This window comes from Pangasianodon hypophthalmus, chromosome 6 (genome assembly GCF_027358585.1).
Source record: "Pangasianodon hypophthalmus isolate fPanHyp1 chromosome 6, fPanHyp1.pri, whole genome shotgun sequence".
Lineage (NCBI taxonomy): Eukaryota > Metazoa > Chordata > Actinopteri > Siluriformes > Pangasiidae > Pangasianodon > Pangasianodon hypophthalmus.
Window position 1 is genome coordinate 20,476,862 of NC_069715.1, and position 23,083 is coordinate 20,499,944.

Here is a 23,083-nt window from a genome sequence, read left to right on the forward strand (position 1 = left end):
AACTGGGTTTTAATTTTAGGGGCAATTATTTTTTCACATGGGTGACATTGGTGTAGCATAATCTTTTTCCTTCAATTAATGAAATTATCATTTAAAAACTGTATTTGGTGTTTCCTCATGCTCACCTTATCTTATATTATATTTAATATGAGGATATGAAACCATATAGTGTGACAAATTTAATATAATATAAATTGGCTTTTATATATTCATTTAGATGTGTTAAACAACTTAGAAAATGGCATCTTTTGTTTGAAACCACCCATTTTTAAAGTGAAAATATTGAAACGTGACTGACAGGTGTTTCTTGTTGCCCAGGTGTGCCCTGTTAGATTGATTGTTTAAACAATTAATAGATCTGAATTTCTACTCTTGGTTTAACCCCTGGGTTTTGCCTGTGTATTTGTTGTTAAAAGGGATAAACCATAATGTCTACGGGAGAAAAACAGGCCATTTTGAATCTGAGAAAAGAGGGGAAAATCAATCAGAGCTATTGCACAAGCATTGGGCATAGCCAATACAACAATTTCCTGAACATCCTGAAAAAGAAAGAAACCACTGGTGTACTAACAACCAGACATCAAACATGTCGGCCAAGGAAAACAATAGCAGTTGATGACAGAAACATTGTGAGAGCTGTGAAGAAATGTTCAACAGTCAGTGACATCACTAACAATGTCCACAGGGTAGGGGTGAAGTTATCACAATCCACTGTTCAAAGAAGACTTATAGCAGAAATATAGAAGCCACAACACAAGACGCAAACCCCTCATCAGCAGTAAGAATTGGAAAGCCAGATTGGAATTTGCAAAGAAATATAGAAATGAGCCATAAAAGTTCTGGAACCAAGATTAACCTCTACCAAAGTGACGGAAAGGCCAAAGTGTATAGAATGAAAGGATCTGCTCATGATCCAAAACATACATCACTGCTTCTTGAACACGCTCACTAATCTTTACTGATGATGTAACTCATGACGTTTGCAGCAGAATGAATTCAGAAGTTTAAAGAAACATTCTGGCCAAGTCAGTCACCAGACCTTAACCCAATTGAGCATGCATTTCACCTCCTGAAGAGGAGACTGAAGGGAGAAACCCCCCCAAAACAAACAACAACTGAAAGAACCTGCAGTACAAGCCTAGAAAAGAAAAATGCACAATTTGGTGAAGTCAGTGGATCACCAGCTTGATGCAGTAATTGCAAGCAAGGGATATGCAACCAAATATTAAATGTTATTTACATTATTTTACTTTAAGAATATCTGTCCCTATACTTTTGCTCCCACTGAGATTGGCTAAGGATGATGGTGGCACTCCCAGGAGGCGGTGCCTGTTCACACTAAGAAACAGTGTAATGCAAACAAAACTACCATGCTACAATGAGGAGTGCCGATTGTGTGCTGGCGCTGTTGGAAGCAGGGGGGCCACATGGTTGCGCTCAGTAGACCAGCGCAGTGGTTTTTGGCAGGTGCCACCCGCTCCAAGGGCCAGAGAGAAGACAGCATTTACACTCGGAACAGGGTTGTGGTAATTTGAGATGGTGCCGTTCGGGCTATGCAACGCAATGGCCACCTTTGACCAGCTGGAGGAGCCTGTGCTGGCAGGCCTGCCAAAGGAGCGGTGCATTGTATAACTGGATGACCTGTTAGTGAATGCACCCAGCCCGGCTTCAATGATGCTCTCTGCCACCTGGAGCTGGTGTTCGCAGCAATCTAAGTGGCCCGTCTCCACCTCCATCCCAAGAAGTGTCGTCTCCTCCAACACATGATCCAGTTCAACAGTGTTCAACCATGGGTTACAGTTCAACCCGTGCAATGGTGGGCGACACCACACAGATTCTTGGGCTTGGCATCCTACTACTGGTACTTTATTTGAGGCTTCGCAGACATCACCGTGCTACTGCAAAAGCTGATGACACCAATGAGAGTAACTGATGAATATCCTCATGGCCATGGACTACTTCACGAACTGGCCCAAGGTAGTCCCAGATCAGAGCACTGTGACCACCACTGGGAGGCTGCTGGAAAGTTTCTTCTGCCGTTTTGGTCTTCCATAAAAGCCGCACAGTGAGCGGGGAGGAACTTCCAGTCCTAGGTGATGGCAGAGATGTACCAATGGCTGGGAGTCCAGAAAATGCAGACTACACCCCTCCATCTGCAGAGCGACAGACAACTCCTGACAGAATCGAGTTTATGGCACGCAATGTCAGGGGGAGCGGTTGGTGCCGGGCACACATGTAAGGCTCTACAACCCACAGCATGGAAAGTTGCAGGCAAACTGGGAAGAGCCATGTGAGGTGATGGGGAGACTGTCTGAGGTCGTGTACCTAGCTGAGCAACAGCTAAAATGATCTCAAACCAGCCCATCTAGTACCAACAACCATGCCAGGGTTAAAGTTACTGATATTTTTCCCCATTCTAATGTTTGATGTGAACATTAACTGGAGCTTTTGACCTGTATCTGCATGATTTTATGTATTAAAATCAGCTGCTGCCACATGATTATATGTGATTACATGATTATGCATAAATGAGCAGGTGTACAGGTGCTCCTTTTAAATTGGATGGTAAGTGTGTGTGTGTGTGTGTGTGTGTGTGTATTTCAGTAATTTAATTTAATTATTGTTTGGCTTTATTTATTTTTACTTATTTTAAAATATTTGAAAAGTCAAGTTTATCTGACTTATCAAAGTTTATCACAGAACACTGAAAAAATTGAATGTTCCATCTGATGCAAGCCAAATAGACTTGATATTATTAAAAAATATATATATATATTTAAAAGTGTAGGCTTCTGTCGCTGCACCCTGCAGCTTAGCAGAGTTAATTAAATACAGATGTGCATGATCTCAAAGTCCTGCCTCCACCCCCTGCTCTGATTGGCTACAGTGGAGGTCTGGAAAACATTAGGAAAAGAACACTCCTCTATGAAATGACATATACATTGTTTGAATTGTGAGTCCCTTTCAGTCTACTCGCTAATACAATGGCATCAGAACATGATAGGGCAGTTCTTTGGACAATCTTCAATCCTACAAGCCCTTTTGGAGACATTCCTGGTTTAGACCAAGAGGAAGAGCTTGCAGATGATGGTATGTCCAGGGTTTTTATATTAAAGGAAATGTTCTACGTCATATGTTATGCCTTAATTTAACAACTTAGTGCACATCTTTAACAAATTTAACATCTTAGTAAACTTATGTATGCCACATATTCCATATTAAAGATTAAAAGCATATTCCATATTAAAGATTAAAAGCATATTCCATATTAAAGATTAAAAGCATTCAATATTTACTGAGTACTATAATAAGTGCTATTATTGAATCCCTTAGTTTGTTTGTATACATCACTGATTTTCTCTCTCCAGACAGTTCCTTTGACCCTAATCTGCTAAAGCAGGTGAAGAATCTGGAACTGCAGGGAGTTTCTGCTGCTGAGTCTGGGGATTTGAAGACAGCCCTGAGTCATTTTAACCAGGCCATCCAGATACTTCCCATGAGAGCTTCAGCCTACAACAATCGTGCTCAGGCCAAACGTCTACAGGGCGATACTGAGAGTAGGTTGTTTCTTTTTAGCCAAATAGTCTTTCAAACCTTATTTCTTATTCATTGACTTATTTAACAGATTTTGTGATCTTTCTAAAAAATACTTAAACTGTTAGTACTTACCAATAGTCCTTTTTATGGAACTCAATTATGAAAACTGAAACTAATGAACATATAAATATAACAGCACATATTGTATTTGTAATACATAATATAGTATTTGAAGGGTGCTACTTATTGGTGTCATGAAATATTTATAATGCACATGTTTGTGATTTTTCTACAAATAGGATTTATGAGAAAGTTATAACACTGCCTGGTTGTCTGAATTACCTTCAAGAGTAATCAGAATGTAGAAGAATTCATAATGTCTTTGTATGACCTAACAATAGGTATAAACTATGATTGTACTACTTAACCCTCATGTTCTGTTTACTACTTATCAGTGGATATCCTATTGAAGAAAGCCATCTCATTTAATTGTATAGTGATACAATTGTAAATAAATAAATAAATACATACATACATACATACAGAATATCCAGTATTTACTTCAGTTATTAGCAACATAATGTTTATGAAATGGATACATACATACAGTCCCTTTACATATCCTCCAACAAAATCTATGAAAGCAAATAAGAGATGGAGGTAATGAAACAAGGAGTAAAATTTCTCTCAAGTGTAATATTTACAAATACTCTGGACACTTTTATTTTACATCTACATTCTGGTCAGAACATATTTGAACAGAACATAAAGGCTAAATAAAACTAATAATTAACTCAACATCTAATTTACAAAAATTATTACAGTTACATTGTGGGTAAATTTCTTCATATTATACAATAACAGAATTTTTATGAATAATTCTGTCTAAACTTGTATTCATCCCAGTGTAAGATGTATTTGTATAACCTGTATACTTTTGTATAACCTTTTTAAAGGTGCAATTGAGGACTTGGAACAGGCCATTTTACTGAGCAAGGGCACAGGCCACACAGCCTGCCAGGCTCTTGTTCAGCGCGGCCTCTTGCTCAGACTGGCACACAGGGATGACGATGCCAGGGCTGACTTTGAGAGGGCAGCAGCCTTGGGTAGCACGTTTGCTAGACAGCAGGCTGTAATTCTAAATCCTTATGCAGCTCTCTGCAACCGCATGCTTTCTGAAGTCATCAGCAACCTACGCAACCCAAAAGTGCCAGAGACACAGTAGAGATGAAGTGGCGACACCGCAAAGTTCACATTATGTACATTCATAAATGCTGTAGGCAAACCTGGATTTGGAGATGGAGATGTAATAAAGATCATTTTGTTTAACGGGACATTTTGTGTGTTTAAGTTTCTTTTTGTAGTGTCTAAATTGTATAACCTTATATTAGCCACTAGAGGTCTCTACAATACAGTGCATTCTTTGCTTATTTTATATATATATATATATATATATATATATATATATATATATATATATATATATTTCACAATCTGAATTATTTCTCTAAACATAATGATAATATTTTAATTTTAACCTTTGCAGAAAATTATTAAATTACATGTCCTGCTAGTTACAGGTTCAGCTAGAAATGGCCCCAAATATAAGTTGTAACTTTGTGGAATTGAAGATGATTTGCTAAGAGGAATGGGCTAAAATAAACCACAATCCTGCAAAGATTTAATTACTTTTTACTGTACACTTCTAGAAGCTTTAAATGCCAACAACAGCTTTGCCACAAAGTACTAACATTGCTAATTTGTGATATCTGAATACTTTTTTCCCCTGATCAATTTCGTTTTTACTTAAACATATACTATATGGACAAAAGTATTGGGACACCTGACCATTACACCAACAGGGACTTTAATGACATCGCATTCTAAATACATAGACATTAATATGGAGTTGGTCCCCCCTTTGCAGCTATAACAGCTTCCACTCTTCTGGGCAGGCTTTCCACAAGATTTTGGAGTGTTTCTGTGGGAATTTTTGCCCATTCATCCAGCAGAGCATTTGTGAGGTCAGGCACTGATGTTGGATGAGAAGGGCAGTCTCCATTCCAGTTCATCCCAAAGGTGTACGATGGGGTTGAGGTCAGGGCTCTGTGCAGGCCAGTCAAGTTCCTCCACACCAAACTCATCCAACCATGTCTTTATGGACCTTGCTTTGTGCACTGGGGCACAGTCATGCTGGAATAGAAAACTGTTCCCATAAAGTTAGCATTGTCCAAAATGTCTTGGTATGCTGAAGCATTAACATTTCCCTTCACTGGAAGTAAGGGGCTGAGCCCAACCCCTGAAAAACAGCCCCATACCATTATCCGTCCTCCACCAAACTTTACAGTTGGCACAATGCAGTCAGGTGGGTAACATTCTCCTGGCATCCGCCAAACCCAGACTGGCCCATCAGACTGCCAAACAGATACGTGATTCGTTTCCAGAACACGTTTCCACTGCTCCAGAGTCCAGTGGTGGCATGCTTTACACCACTCCATCCGACACTTGGCATTGTACTTGGTGATGTGAGGCTTGCATGCAACTGCTCGGCCATGGAAACCCATTCCATGAAGCTCCTTCTGCACAGTTTTTGTGCTGATATTAATGCCAGTGGAAGTTTGAAACTCTTCAGCTACGGAATCAGCAGTGCGTTGGCGACTTTTATGCGCCGCAGCACTCGGTGACCTGGCTCTGTGACTTTATGTGGTCTTCCGAGTTGCTGCTGTTCCTACACGTTTCCACTTTCCAATAATACCACTTACAATTGACCGTGGAATATCTAGAGAAACTGAGTTGCTGCTGTTCCTACATGTTTCCACTTTCCAATAATACCACTTACAATTGACCGTGGAATATCTAGCAGGGATGAAATTTCACAAACTTACTTATTGCAAAGGTGGCATCCTATCACAGTACCACACTTAAATTCACTGAGCTCTTGTTTGTTCGTAAATGCAGACTGCATGGCTAGCTGCTTGATTTTATACACCTGTGGCAATGGATCTGATTGAAACACATGAATTCAATAAGTAAGAGGTGTGTCCCAATACTTTTGTCCATATAGTGTATCTTTTTTATGCTTATGAATACATACTTGAAATTATAAAGTCAAAAGACATTGTGTGGAGGAGGAAGCACACCAGAGAAGAACTCGTTGGTGATGTCACTGTCTGTTGTTTTTTTGTTTTTTCTTCACAGCTCTCACAGTGTTTATCAACTGCTGTTTTCCTCATCTGACATGTTCGATGTCTGCTTGTTAGTATGCCAGTGGTTTCTTTCTTTTTCAGGACATTCCAAGTTGTTGTATTGGCTATGCCCAATGCTTGTGCAATGGCTTTGATTGAAGACACACCTGTCAGTCACATGTTCCAATATTTCTGATCACTTGAAAAATGGGTGGGTTCAAACAAAAGGTGCCATGTTCCAAGTTGTTTAACAGATCTAGATGTAAATTTCAGGAAATGAAAGCTGAAATTCTGATCTATTGTCTCATATTCATCTTTTTATCATCATCATCTCTTAAATCTTAAATGTCCTCAGGGTATAGCACAAAAACAAAGAATGGGCCTTGCTGTTCCTAATATTTTTTAGAGTGGACTATATAAAGATTTAACACCAAATAGAGAAAATAAAAAGAATTACTTCTTGCATAACTAAACAATGAACTGCAATAAACAAGACATTTACCAAGCCTCCCAGACATCATTACACATATAATAAAGAAATAATATTAAATGGGTTATGTATCATCATAAAACTCTCACAATTGACCAAAATCCTTAGTGTAATGCAGAGTACAAGACTGTAAAGAACACCAATCATTCTAAGACATTTCACATATATAATTATCACATGGTTCATGATTAAACAAAGGAACAGAAACTGTTATCAACTCTAGTAGTTCACTTCACAGGGAACCAAAAAACATCATTATTTAACATTCAGATACAGAGCCAGACATTATTCCTTAGTAACATTAATTAATACTGTTTATAGCATAGATTAAAACAAAAATGAAACGCACACTACAGAAAAAGATCAAATTCAAAACAAAAGATTCTACTGCAAAACCTTCATAAGCATTTTGCATTTTTTAGTGTTAAGGGAAAGTTCATGTATGAAAGAGATTTTTGTCCCAGTACTTACAGGATGTCATGTAGCACCAGCAGGCTATCGTGATGTAGAGGCATAAAACCCATTTGTAGTCGCATGTAATTGTGTGATGACAAATAGTCCACAGTGCAATCACTACATTACTACAGATGCTAAAAGCACAAACTATACCATATATTACCTCATATAATGGATTTTTTTCTAATGAAAGAGAAATATCAGACAGTGCAGTTTTTCTACTGTAGTCTTTCTATTGTAACCGAACACATTTGAAGCCATCAGACAATTAATATATGTCTCTTGTGCCTCAGGCTGGACTGGGACAAAAATTCAGGCCAGGAGTCTCAAATCCACTTACACCACCCCATATACCCACAACAAACCTTGAGACCACTAACCACCTACTGTAATGTACACTCACCGACCAATTTATTAGGAACCCCTGTACATCTGCTCATTCATGCAAATATCTAATCAGGTGGCAGCAACTTAATGCATAAAATCATGTAAACCGGGGTGAACAGCTTCAGTTATGGTTAAGATTAAGCATCAGAATGGGAAAAATGTGATCTCAGTAACCTTGACTGTGGCATGGTGCCAGACAGGCTGGTTTGAGTATTTCAGAAACAGCTGATCTCCTGGGATTTTCATTGATATCCATCTCCAGATCTTGTTATACACTGAATGGTGCCAAAAAAATAACCAAACAAAAAACACCCAGTTAGCAGTAGTTGTGTGAGCAGAAATGCACTGGTAATGAGAGAGGTCAAAGCAGAATGGACAAACTGGTTCAAGGTGACATGGAAGGCACCAATAACTCAAATAACCACTCTTGAGAAGTTGTGAGCAGAGAAGCATCTCAGAACGGATAGTTTTACCCTATTTTAGAAAGAGATTCCTAATGATTTGATTGGTGAATGTATCTCAAAAGAAAATCATGAGTTGTGTTACTTTTAACAATAAGAAAATGAATACAGTAAAGAAAGTGATGCATTCAGTCTCACAAATAGGTGGGCATTTTAAGTGATTTTATAAATGACCCACATACATGTAGCTACAATACAAAATAAGATCATGGCATTTCTTTGTGCATGGCATTTCATTCATTCATTCATTCATTTCTTGCTTGCTTGCTTTCTGTTTTCCCTGTGCCTGTAAATTTGCTCCCTGTACTTGGCTGATGGGAAAGTGTAGGCCTACCTTCTGACACAGGCAGCTAGTCACTGACTATCAATGTTGGCTACTACTTTCAGTTTTTATTATAAATTATAGTTGCTAGCTACATAGTTGCAGCCCTGTTGAAAGGGCTTCAGTTTTAGTGCGTTTTCTTGGTCAATCTTGAAAATAACAAAAATATGTTCAGCTGTATAGTCTAATAATTATGCAGCCAGCTGTGGTTTTACTTGCTAGATAGTGATACTGCGGTTAATACAGCCTAATAAGATAAAATTAGCTATATGCTTGAATTTGACTATATGGACAGAACATAATTTCTAGGAACTACAGCATTTGCCAGCCACTTGGCAAAGAACAGGACAATTCCAGTCACAAGACAGATCAGGCCACTGCGAAGTTTCCCGATGGCCAATTCTGGCCTGATTGTGCCATTTAATATGTCGATGTAACGAAATTATTATAATAAGTGGATAGATAGAAATTACAATCTGGAAACAAGCTGAACTGAAAAGGACAACAAAATGATGGACATGCTGTGCTTGTGAATATCCTAAAATACCATAAACTGTGAAAACAGAAAAACAGCTTGTCATGAAGCTGTGCAGTTCATAAATTAATCCATGGCTGAAACATGCCACCTAAAATGTTTCTCCACAGTGAAGGCCAGCACTCACTGACTTAGGTGAGCAATCCATGGGTGTATGTATGTGTATATTATAATTACACTACTTGACTCAGTGACTGAGTGTTACTCTGTGTAAGTTTCTACAGCAGCCACCCCACAAGTTGAGCTGTCTGGAGGCACGAGAAGCTTTTTGTGAGGCGGGCGCTTCCCATGGGCCCTCAACCATTCCATGCCAAATGTTGAGTCCTGCTGATCTGCTGATGGAAAATCTCTGCCTTCCCTGCCTGGCTCAATAGTGAGAAGAGGGGAGGGAGGTGCAACTTCCCCCTGCCCATTAAAACCACATCTGTAGGTGATCATGGCATCAATTTTGGAGTTGCTGTCAGCCTCCAGCTCTCCATCATCACTGCCCATGAAAAGCAAGTTCCTGAGATTTGGATAGCAGCCAGACTCAACCATGACTCTGTGTATTTTCTCCAAAGTGGGCACTTTGGAACCTGCGTGGACAGCCTGGCACAGCAGATGTGTATGCTGACGCAGCTGAGCAATATTTTGCTCTGTGGCAGCACTCTGGCGGAGCAACTCCTGTGTTCTTAGGGTAATGTCCAGCAGTCCTGACTGGCTCAGTATCTCCACTGTGTTGAGGAAGCGGCGGTGCCGAGTCAAGCCAATGGTAGAGTCTGGGACTGAGCCTCCTGAAAGGCTTACCTTACTGGTGGGGAGCAAATGTGCTGCAGGTTCAGAACAAGACGAAAATGGAAAGGATGGAGAGGAAGTCTTTGAAGTGGAAACAGATGACGAGCTAAGACTCGTGAAGGCTGATGTCCCCATAATTTTTAGTTCAGGAGGGGGGAGGCATGAACTCCTCTGTTCTAAGTCACCACTGGAAGAGCGTGAATGTAAGAAAGAATGAGAGTGAGACAGGAAGTGGCTCTCCAGCTGTTTGTCTGGATGCTTCTCAGACACAACCTCTTTAATTTCTTCAGTGCACACTCTCTTACTCAGGCTGTGCTCCTCTGAACTGCCCTCCCTGCTAGCTGGGGGTTTCTCTGTTTTTTTTTTGTTCAGATTAGGAGCAATTCTGGGATACGAGTTGAGGATGGGGAGATACGTGTTTTTGCCCTTTTTGTTCTTGCTCTCAGCTCTTCGTAGCTGTGGTGTAAGAACATGGAGTGGAGAGACAGTGATGCCAGGCTGCTGCAGCAACAGAAGATTACTTTGAGAATTAGTGCCCTCTGTTCCCCACAAAGACTGGAGAACCTGATCCTGTCCTGTCTGTCCCGACTTCAGACAGATAAAGACAGAAAACAGAGAAAATTATAACTCTCATAATTTCTTCTTATAAGCCATATATGGGCTTAGCTTTCTGAAAAAGTTAATGTTGCACAATCTGATTGTCCCCACTCTCCCATCTATCTCTATCCTCTCCATTGACCTCACCTGTTTTAAAACTACATTTTTGATGATAAACATGGGTGTGAACTCCGCTTGTCCCGATACCAGGATGTGGTTCCCCTGATCTGCTGTACTCTGAGGTTTACGGCCCTTCAACTCAGTCACAGTACTGTGCTGATCATCTACATCTGTCTGCTGATAGTCAGATCCAGCATCTGTTGAGGAAATAATGACAGAAATATCAAATGTCTTTAAATGTTTTCAGTCATCCAGCTCATTTTGAAATGGTCAGTGTAGTGAATCAAGACATGTTATGGTGTAATCTCATTTTTCAACTGAGGTAGTTCTTCTGAATGATGGGAAATTCACCAACCCATTTGTATGATGTCTGGAGTCTGAAGGTGTATAATACCACTAAGTCTTGCCTAGATGAATTAACAATCTTATATTGACATGTTCTCACTGCATTTAGTTTTCAAGGTTTTGTCTGAGTGTCTAGCCACAAATCCAAAAAGTCAGTGCAGACAATCTTTAATGACAAAACAACTAAAAAAAAATGAAGAAAATGAAGCAAAAACTAGAACAAAGAAATACACTATGGCACGACAGGACAAGGCAAGGGAAATTCAACATGAACACACAAACTACTCACAATAACCATACAACAACATAATGCTTGGCAACTAAGGAGGGAAACCAGAACTTTAATAAGGTAATTAATTTGGGAGGCACAAAACAGGTGTGCACAAACACAGGAAGTGAGGTGGTGGGGGTGGCGACAACCATGGCGAAGCCAGAGGGGGAAGCGACAACCATGGCGAGGCCAGAGGGGGAGTGACGACAACAGCAAAGCATAGGCAGAGCGACATCCTCAGCTGAGCAGAGAGGCGGCTCTACATCCTCAGGGGAGCAGAGGGGTGGAGCAGCATCCCCAGCAGAGCAGGGAGGCAGAGCGATGTCCTCAGCAGGGCAAGGTAGGGGGACGATGTCGTCAGCTGGGTAGGGAGGCAGAGCAACTTTCTCAGTAGGGCAGAGAGGGAAGGCCCCCCCGATCTGGGCTTGTGGCCCCTCCCCCGACCATTTTTCAAGGACAGCATTGCAATTGTCATTGCAATTGCTGGCCAGTTTTTCCAGCTGCTTCCCGTGCTGTTTGAGGAGACGGACCTGTGTTTAGCACCTTAACTCTTGCCTTAGCACCCCCAATTCTGCTACATCCAGATTAGGGCCAAGCATTGGCCAAATCCAAGGAGTCGGATACAACTGCAGACAGTCTTTAATAATAAAACAACTAAAAAACAGACAAAAAGACAGAAAAGGTAGAAAAAAACTAGAAAAACTAAAAACTATAAAGGACTAGACTATGGCAAGACAGTGCAAGGCAAGGGAACTATAACAAACAAAAAAAAAATACTCATGGCAACCATACAACTTATAATGCTTGGCAACTAAGGAGGGAAAATGCAGAACTTAATTAGGGTAACTAATTAGGGGAACACAAAACAGGTGTACACAGGAAGTGAGACAGACATCAAAGGAAGAAATGTGAAAAAGGGAGGGTGCTCTCTGGTGGTCTAGGGGGAATTGTCCATGGTGAATGAGTCTTGCTGGAAAAGTCCTTCATTTTTTCAACCACACATTTATGTCTACAGAACATATTCTTGTTGGTGCATTAGACCAACTTTGAGCAAAAGATACATTAGGTGTTTATCTTTGTTTTGGTATACAGGTTGTCACCATATTTTAGCCTTTGCCAAACAGTTTCAGTTGCCCATTATATGCCTTTATATATGCCCATGTATACAGTCTCCTTCGAAATGGCAAGGCCAATTCTTTTGTTTTTTTCTATACATTAAAGCTATTTGGGTTTGAGATCAAAAGATGAATATGATACGATGGAGCAGAATTTCAGCTGTCATTTCCTGATATATACATCAAGATGTGCTAAACAACTTAGAACATTGCACCTTTGGTGGCAGACCACCCAATTTTGAGCTGAGCAAAAGTATTGGGACAGATAGTCTTAAAGTGAATTAAAGTAAATAACCACTCAATATTTGGTTGCATATCCCTTGCTTGCAATTACTGCATCAAGCTGATGATCCACTGACTTCACCAAATTGTTGCATTCTTCTTTTCCAGGCTTGTACTGCAGGTTCTTTCAGTTGTTGTTTGTTTTGGGGGGTTTCTCCCTTCAGTCTCCTCTTCAGGAGGTGAAATGCATGCTCAATTGGGTTAAGGTCTGGTGATTGACTTGGCCAGTCTAAAACCTTCCACTTTTTTTCCCCTGAAAAAACCTTCTTTGTGTTGGCAGTGTGTTTGGGTGATTGTCTTGCTGAATGATGACGTTCCTCCCAATTAGATTGGATGCATTTCTCTGTAAATTAGAAGACAGAATGTTTCTGCAGACTTCCGATTTCATTCTGCTGCTACTCTATCATGAGTTAGATCATCAATAAAGATTAGCAAGTCCATTCCAGAAGCAGCCATGCAAGCCCAAGCCATGACACTACCTTCACTGTGCTACACCGATGAGCTTCTATGTTTTGAAACATGAGTAGATCCTTATTTCTCCACACTTTGGCCTTTCCATCACTATGGTAAATGATAATCTTGGTTCCAGAACTTTTCCAGTCTGGTTCCAATCTGGCCTTCCGATTCTTACTGCTGATGAGTGGTTTGCATCTTGTGGCTCTTGAAGTCTTCTTTGAATGATGGATTCTTGCGGCAGCTGAAGAAGTTCCACCTCCCCGTGAAGATGATGGTCAACTTCTACACTGCCATCATCGAATCTATTCTCACTTCCTCCATCACAGTCTGGTTTGCTGCTGCCACGGCCAGGGACAAGGCCAAGCTGCAGCGCGTCATTCACTCCGCTGAGAAGGTGATCGGCTGCAGCCTCCCATCACTCCAGGACTTGTACGTCTCCAGGACCCGGAGACGTGCAGCCAGGATTGCAGCCGACCCCTCTCACCCCGGACATGCACTCTTTCAGCCATCAGGACCAGGACCTCATGCCATAAGAACAGCTTCTTCCCCGCTGCAGTCAGCCTGCTGAACAGTACCCCAATTCCCCCCCACCTACTGACAGTCACTCTCCCCTCTGAAGCTGCAACTTTTCTATCTACCATGTACACTCACTTTTTCTGTATATAACTATTTATATTTTTGATTTAATATATTATATCTTCTGCTGTTTACATATTTCATATTTATATATAGCATGTTCTTCTTGCACCTTGGTCTCTGCACTTTAGTATTGTTTTACCCATGTTATTGTGTTGCATTTTTGTATTCTTCATTTCATCTCCCCCTTAACTTTATATCTTTGATTCTGTGTTTGCACCTGGCATCAAGACAAATTCCTAGTACTGTAGAGTGTCCTTTACTGTACCTGGCAATAAATTGTTTCTGATTCTGATTCTGATATCTTTACTCCTGCCCTGTGGAGGTTGTCGATGTCACTGACTGTTGTTTTTTGGTTTTACTTCACAGCTTTCACAATGTTTCGGTCATCAACTGCTGTTGATTTCCTTGGCTGACCAAATTGTTGTATTGACTATGCCCAATGCTTGTGCAATGGCTCTGATCAATTTTCTTAGCTTCAAAATGGCTTGCTTTTCCCCAATAGACAGCTCTATGGCCTTTATGTTGGTGTTCTCAGGTGAAACCTACGGCTCAAGCCAAACACATTCAGAGCTATTAATTGTTTAAACAGTCAATGTAACAGGGCACACCTGGGCAACTAGAAACAACATGTTCCAATATTTTTGATTGCTTCAAAAAAAAATGGGTGGGTTCAAACAAAAGGTGCCATGTTCCATGTTGTTTAACACATCTAGATGTAAATATCAGGAAATGAATGCTGAAATTCTATCGTCTCATATTCATCTTTTGATCTCAAACCCAAATGTCTTCAGTGTACAGCAAAAATAAACAGAATTGGCCTTGCCGTTCCAATACTTTCAGAGAGGACTGTATATTATAAAGTTTATATGACATTGAGTGGGAGGATTTCATACACTATGCCATCTGCTTTCAATAGCAACCTGACTATGTCTGAAACTTCAATAAAAAGGCAGGATATGCAAGGCTAGATGACAGGAGCAAGGAACTAAATCACTTCAGTAAGAACCTAATTTAGTAATAAAGGATAATAAACAGACAGTACAGACAATTTAAAGAGGGCCATCACAGACGAGCAGCATGTAGACTTCATTAATTCAGCACCCATGTACTGTATCCTCCAGCATACTGTCAGAAATATATACATAAATACTAAAGATAAAAGCTATTAAAGATAAAAGCACAAGAGATGTAATGAGAATTAATGCACAGTGCCTTGTATATGTACCGTTTCTCATATGCTTGCTGAGTCTCCAAATAAGATTTCATGTGGCTTTTTTTTTTCCTAATAATGACATTCTTCTCACCACATTACTATAAAGGCCAGCTTTGAGTCTGTACTATGGTTGTCCTTTAAACTGCTTCTCCTATCTGAGCTGTGGATCTCTCCAGCACCTTCAGAGTTACCCTTGGCCTACTGGTTGGTTACCAACAACCAAACCAGTTACTGAGTTTTGGCAGATGGCATCCTCTAAGCAGAGTCACAGTTGTGCCATCTTCTTTCCATTTTTTAAAAGACTGAACGGCTCTCCATATTCAAAGTCTGGGATACATTCATAACCAAATCTTGATACTTTTCCAGAACTTTGTTTTGGCCCCAGTCACAGGTTCTTAACCACTGAGTGCCCACTACCTGTGTTCCTGTCAGAATGTCAGAGAGGGAGTGTAATGTGTTGGCTGAGTGTCTATCCTTCTTAATTCAGGTGTACGATCATTTCACATGTATTTTATACTTCAGATGATAGCTTGTTTCTCATTTAATCTTACTACTCAGACTGTTTCCCCAAAATATGCGCATATGCATGTCTCACCTGAATAACCTGAGTCTTTCTCAGAACTGCAGCGGGAGTTCCGTCCATTCATCACCTGCTCTGTGTGAAACTTTGTTCTGGACAGCAGGGAAGCACTGTTGCTTTTGTCCTTGGCATTTTTACTGGCAGGAAGGGCAGCACACCTCCCCACACAACTGGATTCCTGGGGCATTGTGGGTACTGAAGGCAGAAAGAGAGGCAGAGCAAGGTCTGTATTCTAAGCAGATTTTGAATCTCATCATCCACATAACCTCAAACCAGGTTTTGTAACAGACAAATGCAAAATAACAAAAGAAAGTGAACTTCAATCTCTTTACCATTTCTCACCCCTCCATAATTCAATAATAATAGCACAAAATGACCATACCAAGTTTTCACTTCATTTTCCAGGTAAATAAATCTTTAAATGTATAGGATTAAGAGGCAGGGGGCTCATGAATGGGGCAACAAAAAAAGCATTCACCCTGTCAGCTGGATATTGGGAGTCCCGACGATGCCACAGCCATCCACTGCCGGGAGTCAAAGAGTCCAAGAGAGAAAAATTGGGCATACTCTCTCCCCTGTCAATAACAACGACACTAGCTAAACATTGCCGGGCATCTGTGAGCTCATGAATGTGGAATAGGGCGAACAGCACTTTCCTCAGAGTGTGTTATGCTGCCCCATGATGCAGCATGAGCAGCAGTACAAAAAGATGCAGTTAGCGGACTTCACGTGTCTCAGAGGAGGCATGCATTAGCCTTTTTTTGATAGGGAAGAGCAGGCTACTGGGTGGAAATTGGACAAAGCCAAATTAGGAAGAAAATGGGGGAAGAAAATTTTTTTTAAAAAAGTGAGGAAAGTGAGTCCAGCCGTTACACAACTGATTACATAGAGCACAGTGCAGCGACATCCATTCAAACTAAGCAATCTGCCCTCCTCCACCTATCTGCTGCAAGTACCAATCACGAGATTACTCTACAGTGATGCATTGTACCAAAGCATGCAAGTTAAGTAATGTCATTAATTGCTTCAGTACGAAATTAGTTATCCAAGTGGAGTTTATTGTCATTTCAGCCATATACAAGTACATAGTGAAACGAAACAACGTTTCTCCAGGACCAAGGTGCTACATAAGACGACACAGAACAACAAAGAACTACAAGGGACTACATAATTTATACATAAAGTGCACAAGTGCAAACGTGCAGATAGCACAAGACAGTACAAGACAGTAAAAATGACAACTGGGACAGACGATGTGCATAGTAAGTCCCAGTGCAGCGCCGACCAGTACACAGTTCTGTTTAAAAGTGAACCTAGTGACAATAGTGCAAAGAGTACAAGAGTACAATACAAGTAGCTGAAATAGTGTAAACATAAGAGTAGCAGCCTATGTACAGTATAATAAGTATTGTAGCAGCATAAACGTGTGCAAAAACTAGCAAAAAGATTTCAGAGAGGATGGAGGATGCTCACTTGTGTGTGTATATATGTATGTGTGTGTATATATGTATGTGTGTGTGTGTTCCTTCAGTCCAGTTTCTTAGTATTGAGGAGTCTGATGGCATGGGGGAAGAAACTATTGCACAGTCTGGTTGTGAGGGCCCGAATGCTTCGGTACCGTTTGCCAGATGGCAGGAGGGTAAAGAGTGTGTGAGAGGGGTGTGTGGGGTTATTCACAATGCTGGTGGCTTTGCGGATGCAGCGTGAGGTGTAAATGTCCGTGATGGAGGGAAGAGAGACCCTGATGATCTTCTCAGCTGTCCTCACTATCCGCTGCAGGGTCTCGCGATCCGAGACAGTGCAATTCCCAAACCAGGCAGTGATGCAGCTGCTCAGGATGCTCTCAATAGTCCCTCTGTAGAACATGGTGAGGATGGGAGGTGGGAGATATGCTTTCCTCTGTCTTCTCAGAAAGTACTGTATGCTGACGAGACCCACCACGGTCGTGTCATCGGCGAACTTGATGATGTGATTCGAGCTGTGCGTTTGCTACACAGTCGTCAGTCAGCAGAGTGAACAGCAATGGACTGAGCACACAGCCCTGTGGGGCCCCAGTGTGGTGGTGTTGGAGATGCTGTTCCCGATCCGGACTGACTGAGGTCTCCCAGTCGGGAAGTCCAGGATCCAGTTACAGAGGGAGGTGTTCAGGCCCAGCAGGTTCAGCTTTCCAATCAGGTGCTGAGGAATGATTGTGTTGAATGCTGAACTGAAGTCTATGAACAGCATTCGAACATATGTGTCTTTATTGTCCAGGTGGGTGAGGGCCAGATGGAGGGTGGTGGTGATGGCGTTGTCTGTTGAGCAGTTGTAGCGGCGAATTGCAGGCGGTCCAGTGAGAGGGGCAGCAGGGTCTTGATGTGCCTCATGACGAGCCTCTCGAAGCACTTCATGATGATGGGTGTAAGTGCAACGGGACGGTAGTCATTGAGGCAGGACACTGAAGACTTCTTTGGCACGGGGACGATGGCGGTGGCCTTGAAGGACATCGGAACAACGCTACTGCTCAGGGAGGTGTTGAAGATGTCCATGAAGACATCTGCCAGCTGGTCTGCACATCCTCTGAGCACCCTGCCAGGAATGTTGTCTGGTCCAGCAGCCTTCCGCGGGTTGACTGTGTAGAGTCTTCCTTACATCGGCCGTGGTTAGACACAGCACCTGGTCATTGGGAGGAGGGGTGGTCTTCCTCGCTGTCATGCCATTCTGTGCCTCTAACCGAGCGTAGAAATCGTTCAGCGCATCTGGGAGGGAGGCATCACTGTCACAGGCAGGTGATGTTGTCCTGTAGTTTGTGATGGTCTGGATGCCCTGCCACATGTGCCGCGTGTCTCTGCTGGCCTTGAAATGGTTGTGGATTGTCTGAGCGTGCGTGCGATTTGCCTCTCTGATGGCCCGGGACAGTTTGGCCCTCGCTGTTCTTAGGGCCACCTTGTCGTCTGCTCTGAAGGCGGAGTCTCGGGTCCTCAGTACCGCATGCACCTCTGCAGTCATCCACGGCTTCTGGTTGGTGCGTGTGGTGATGTTCTTGGAGACGGTGACATCAATGCACTTGCTGATATAGCCGGCCACTAATGTCGCATATTCCTCCAAGTTGGTGAAGTCGCCGTCAGTTGCTGCTTCCCTGAACATGTGCCAGTCAGTGTGTTAAAAACAGTCCTGAAGAGCAGAGATGGCTCCTGCTGGCCAGGTTTTCACCTGCTTCAGAACCAGGGATTAGCATACGAGAGATGTGGCCTGAGTAGCCAAGGTGGGGGCAGGGCTCCGCACGGTACGCGCCGGGGATGTTTGTGTAAACAAGATCCAGTGCTTTCTTCCCTCTCGTTGCAAAGTCCACACGCTGATGGAATTTAGGGAGCACTGACTTGAGATTTGCGAGATGGTTGAAATCTCCGGCAACAATAAACAGTCCATCAGGGTTTGAATTCTGCAGCTTGCTAATAGCCCCATACAGCATGCAGCATGCAGTCCAGCTGCTCAAGTGGTTTAGACATACCTTTGTTCAATGGTATTGACTACAGTAGATGAGGTTCCCATTGCACTGTGTAAGGTGCACACAGAAAAGGCTAATATCATTAACCAAAAAAAAAAAAAAAAAAAAAACAGCTCAAGATATATGGTCATTGGAAGATGGAGACACGTTTTTCTTCTTTTTCTCAGTCTTTGCATGGGAAACCGCAGGGCACATGGTTTCTGATGTACTGACATTATTCACTCCGTAACACACCATCATTCTCTCAATCTTTGCAATATATCTTACAATAGAAATGATTCTGTTCATCATAGACACACTGCGTGCACTTACATTTTGCCTTTGTTTGTTGAAATTTATTAGATTTAATTTGGCAGGCACAGAGTATTTTTAAATGAACCCGGATTGGCGTAAAAAACGCAACCCCGTCATTTACTGTCCTGTCCACTGCTCCTCCTCTGAAAATGTTCACAGAGTGAGCATGAGGCAGTGTTTTTCTTATGTTTTAAAACAAAATTATAAATATGTATATAAATAAATATTCCTATTATATTAATAATAAATTAAGTAAATGCAGCAATAAATATCAATGTCAAAAAATAAATAACACTGTCACATTTCAGTTCATTTTTACACATATACACACACGTCCATTCATGCACATTCATGCAGTTATCTAATCAGCCAATCACGTGGCAGCAGCACACGTTTATAATATATATATTAGGAAGTTTATAATAACTCAAATAAGCACTCTTTACAACCGTGGTCATCAGAAAAGCATGTCAGAATGCACAACACATCAACACACCACTGCTGTCAGCCAAAAAACTGGAAACTGGACAGCTGAAGGCAAAAAAAAAACAAAAACAGGTGATTTTTTTTTTCTAATCTTCAGCTGTCCAGTTTCGGTGAGCCTGTGCCCATGACAGCCTCAGATTCTTGTTCTTGGCTGACAGGAGTGGAACCCAATGTGATCTTCTGCTGGTAGCCCATCCACCTCAAGATCCGATGTTTTGTGCATGGGCTCACCACGGTTGTAAATAGTGATTATGAGAGTTATTACATCTTTCCTGGAATCTCGAACCAATCTGGCCATTTTCCTCTGACTTCTCTTAACCACAAGGCATTTCCACCCCCAGGACTGTTGCTCATTCAATGTTCTTTTGTTTTTGTGTACCATTCTGTGTAAACTCTAAAGACTGTTATGTGTGAAATTCCAAAGGAGATCAGCAGTTTCTGAAATACTCAAACCAGTCCTTCTGGTACCAACATCCATGCCACGATCAAAGTCACAGTAATCACACTTTTTTTATTCTTTGTGTTTTTATTTTTATGTTTGATGTGAACATTAACTGAAGTTCTTGGCTTGTATCTGCATGATTTTTTTGCATTGTGCTGCTACAATTGTGCTAGTTTGGACCAAACTGACTTTAAAAAAGAGTTTTCCCCACAAGACACCCCCACCCCTCTTTTTTTTTATTTTTATAAAGAACACATATATATTACACACACATATTTATACACACACATATATACACATTCACGGTTATCTAATTTGAAAGATTTTATTTCACAATAATCAACTCAAACCATGCTCCATTTACCTTGACAGTAGGCTAGGATGCTGGATCAGTGCATCTTTCAAGCACTGGCCAAACCATTACTAATGTAAGAAGGGGAAAAGGGGCGGGGCTTCCATAATATATAATGTATGTATATGTGTGCGTGCATGTGTGTGTGTATATATATATATATATATATATATATATATATATATATATATATATATATATATATATATATATATACACACACACACACACACACACACACACACACATACATACGTATATACATACATACACACACATATATAAACTTACTTGGTTCTAAAGACACTCAATCGTTTCTCCTTCACTCCATTCTGCAGGTTTTAGTTGGCCCATGCACCACCACCAAGCTAGCAGCAAAACGACTGAATGCTCAGTATTCAGTATTCTTATGGAATACTACGGCTTGGCCTGAAAGAGAGAGACTCAAACTCTGACACACACATACCCTGCTCGAAAAAAATTAAACGACTAGTGACACAAAACAACAGGACCGATCAAAACAAACCACAAACACATCGGAGATTCGATTCAAATCTAAAAAAAAAAAAGTTCCCACTTACCCTCAGCTCGCGCTGTAAATGTCTTCTTGTGTTTTGTGTTTTGTTTCAGTCTGGTTTGTTGCGCGCGCCTGTGCTTAACGCAGCCGCTCGTTTCAGCTGGGTGCTGGGCGGCTCTTCTGATGAGCGACATCCACAGCGGCCAATAGGCATGCGCCAATCTCCGACGTGAGTGACGCAATGGTATTGCTGCGTAACAGAGCACGTGGAGTGGAGTACAGGGACAGGCGCGAGGCAGTCGACAGCTCCTAGTGCAGTTAATGATATTTAGCTCGGGGTGACAGACAACAGAGCGCGGTAATTAAGCAGTACCACGTGTTTGAGTGTGTGATGACGTAGGTTGGTTAAGTTAGCGTCAGCTGACATCAGCAGAAAACAAAGCTATAATTACCGTAAGTCTAATCAGTGTCACAGGCACGGACGAACAAGTGACGTAACCGTGCTCTTATCAGATAACCATTGTGTGGGACTGAACTAACTGATGTATAAATATTTTATGTTTAATTCATCTTCTGTCAGAAAACATTCAACAAATCTAGTCACCATCAGAAGACACTGCAGCGCGCGCCGTGTCGTCGTCATGGTCCGCGTGCCGCTGTCCGGGCGGAGTGGCTTCGGCCAATGAGGAGCCAAAGTGCGCGCGTACACGTGAGTACGGAAAGCTTGGGGGCGTGGCTACTGCAAACGCACGTGTTGGGAGCCGTGTGGAGGCGGCTCGCGCTTCACAGCGGAAAACATGCAGAGACTCAAAGTCGAGTCTGCGACGCCGTTTTAGGGCCACTGGTGAAAACACACAGATTTCAAGAATTCAGTCCTTACATTTCGAGAAAAAAGTCGTAATGTCTGAAATTATAATGGAAATATAATAGTCGCAGTGTTTGGAGAATAAAGTCGTAATATTTCGAGGGAAAAAATATATATAATATTCCAAATTCAAATCAAATTCAAATTTTATTTGTCACATGCATAACCATACACAGTACGACTTGCAGTGAAATGCTTTAGAACTGTTCCAACATAAAAAGAAAATATAGAAAAATATTAATTATAAAGAAAAAATATATACATACAAAAATATATAAATATACAAGACAAATTCGAAAATAAAGTAATATTTAGAGAAAAAGGTCATATATTATGAGAAAAAATCATAATATATTGAGATGTAATATTAAGGCAGAATGGTACATATAACGTTCATGTGATAAAATGAGGGACGTTGAGGATTTGGTTATTGTTTATTAAGTTATTGTGCATTTGTGTGTGCATTTCAAAGAGAGTGTGTAGATGAATGATGATCAGAATGATTGAACCTGAAGGAGTGCAACTATGCATGCTTGACAGATACACACACTACATGACCAAAGGTGTGTGGACACCTGACCATCACAGCATGTGTGGGTCTTCCCCAAACTGTTCTCACAGACTGGGAAGCACACAATTGTCCAAAATGACTGTGTATGCTGTAGTATTAAGATTTCCCTTCAGTAGAACTAAAGGGCATGATAATGCCCCTGTGCACAAAGCATGTGGTTTGCCAAGCTTGGAGTGAAAGAACTCGAGTGGTCTGCACAGAGCCCTGACCTCAACCACACTGAACACCTTTGGGATGAACTGGAACACTGACTGCACCCCAGACCTCCTCACTCTACATCAGTGCCTGACCTCACTAATGCTCT

The 23,083-nt window shown here is 41.4% G+C and overlaps 2 protein-coding genes across 3 annotated transcripts; one reads left to right on the top strand and one right to left on the bottom strand.

The window, feature by feature from the left end:
- The first annotated feature begins 2,894 nt into the window (after positions 1-2,894).
- On the top strand, positions 2,895-4,871 carry ttc36 (tetratricopeptide repeat domain 36). Its single transcript, XM_026914235.3, has 3 exons — positions 2,895-3,090; positions 3,369-3,557; positions 4,494-4,871. Exons 1-3 carry the CDS (start codon positions 2,985-2,987, stop codon positions 4,760-4,762), a joined length of 564 nt encoding a protein of 187 aa, XP_026770036.3. The 5' UTR covers positions 2,895-2,984; the 3' UTR covers positions 4,763-4,871.
- Positions 4,872-5,048: 177 nt separating this feature from the next.
- si:ch211-132b12.7 (uncharacterized protein LOC564531 homolog) lies at positions 5,049-22,038 on the bottom strand. Of its 2 annotated transcripts, XM_053234946.1 has the most exons (6): positions 21,948-22,018; positions 21,408-21,652; positions 21,118-21,255; positions 15,781-15,960; positions 10,892-11,061; positions 5,049-10,735 (listed from the first exon to the last, which is right to left on the bottom strand). In XM_053234946.1, exons 4-6 carry the CDS (start codon positions 15,950-15,952, stop codon positions 9,575-9,577), a joined length of 1,503 nt encoding a protein of 500 aa, XP_053090921.1. In that variant the 5' UTR covers positions 15,953-15,960; positions 21,118-21,255; positions 21,408-21,652; positions 21,948-22,018; the 3' UTR covers positions 5,049-9,574. The 2 variants fall into 2 exon arrangements, with proteins under 2 accessions (XP_053090921.1, XP_026769104.3); XM_026913303.3 differs by having other exon boundaries at positions 21,408-22,038.
- Between the last annotated feature and the right edge of the window lie 1,045 nt (positions 22,039-23,083).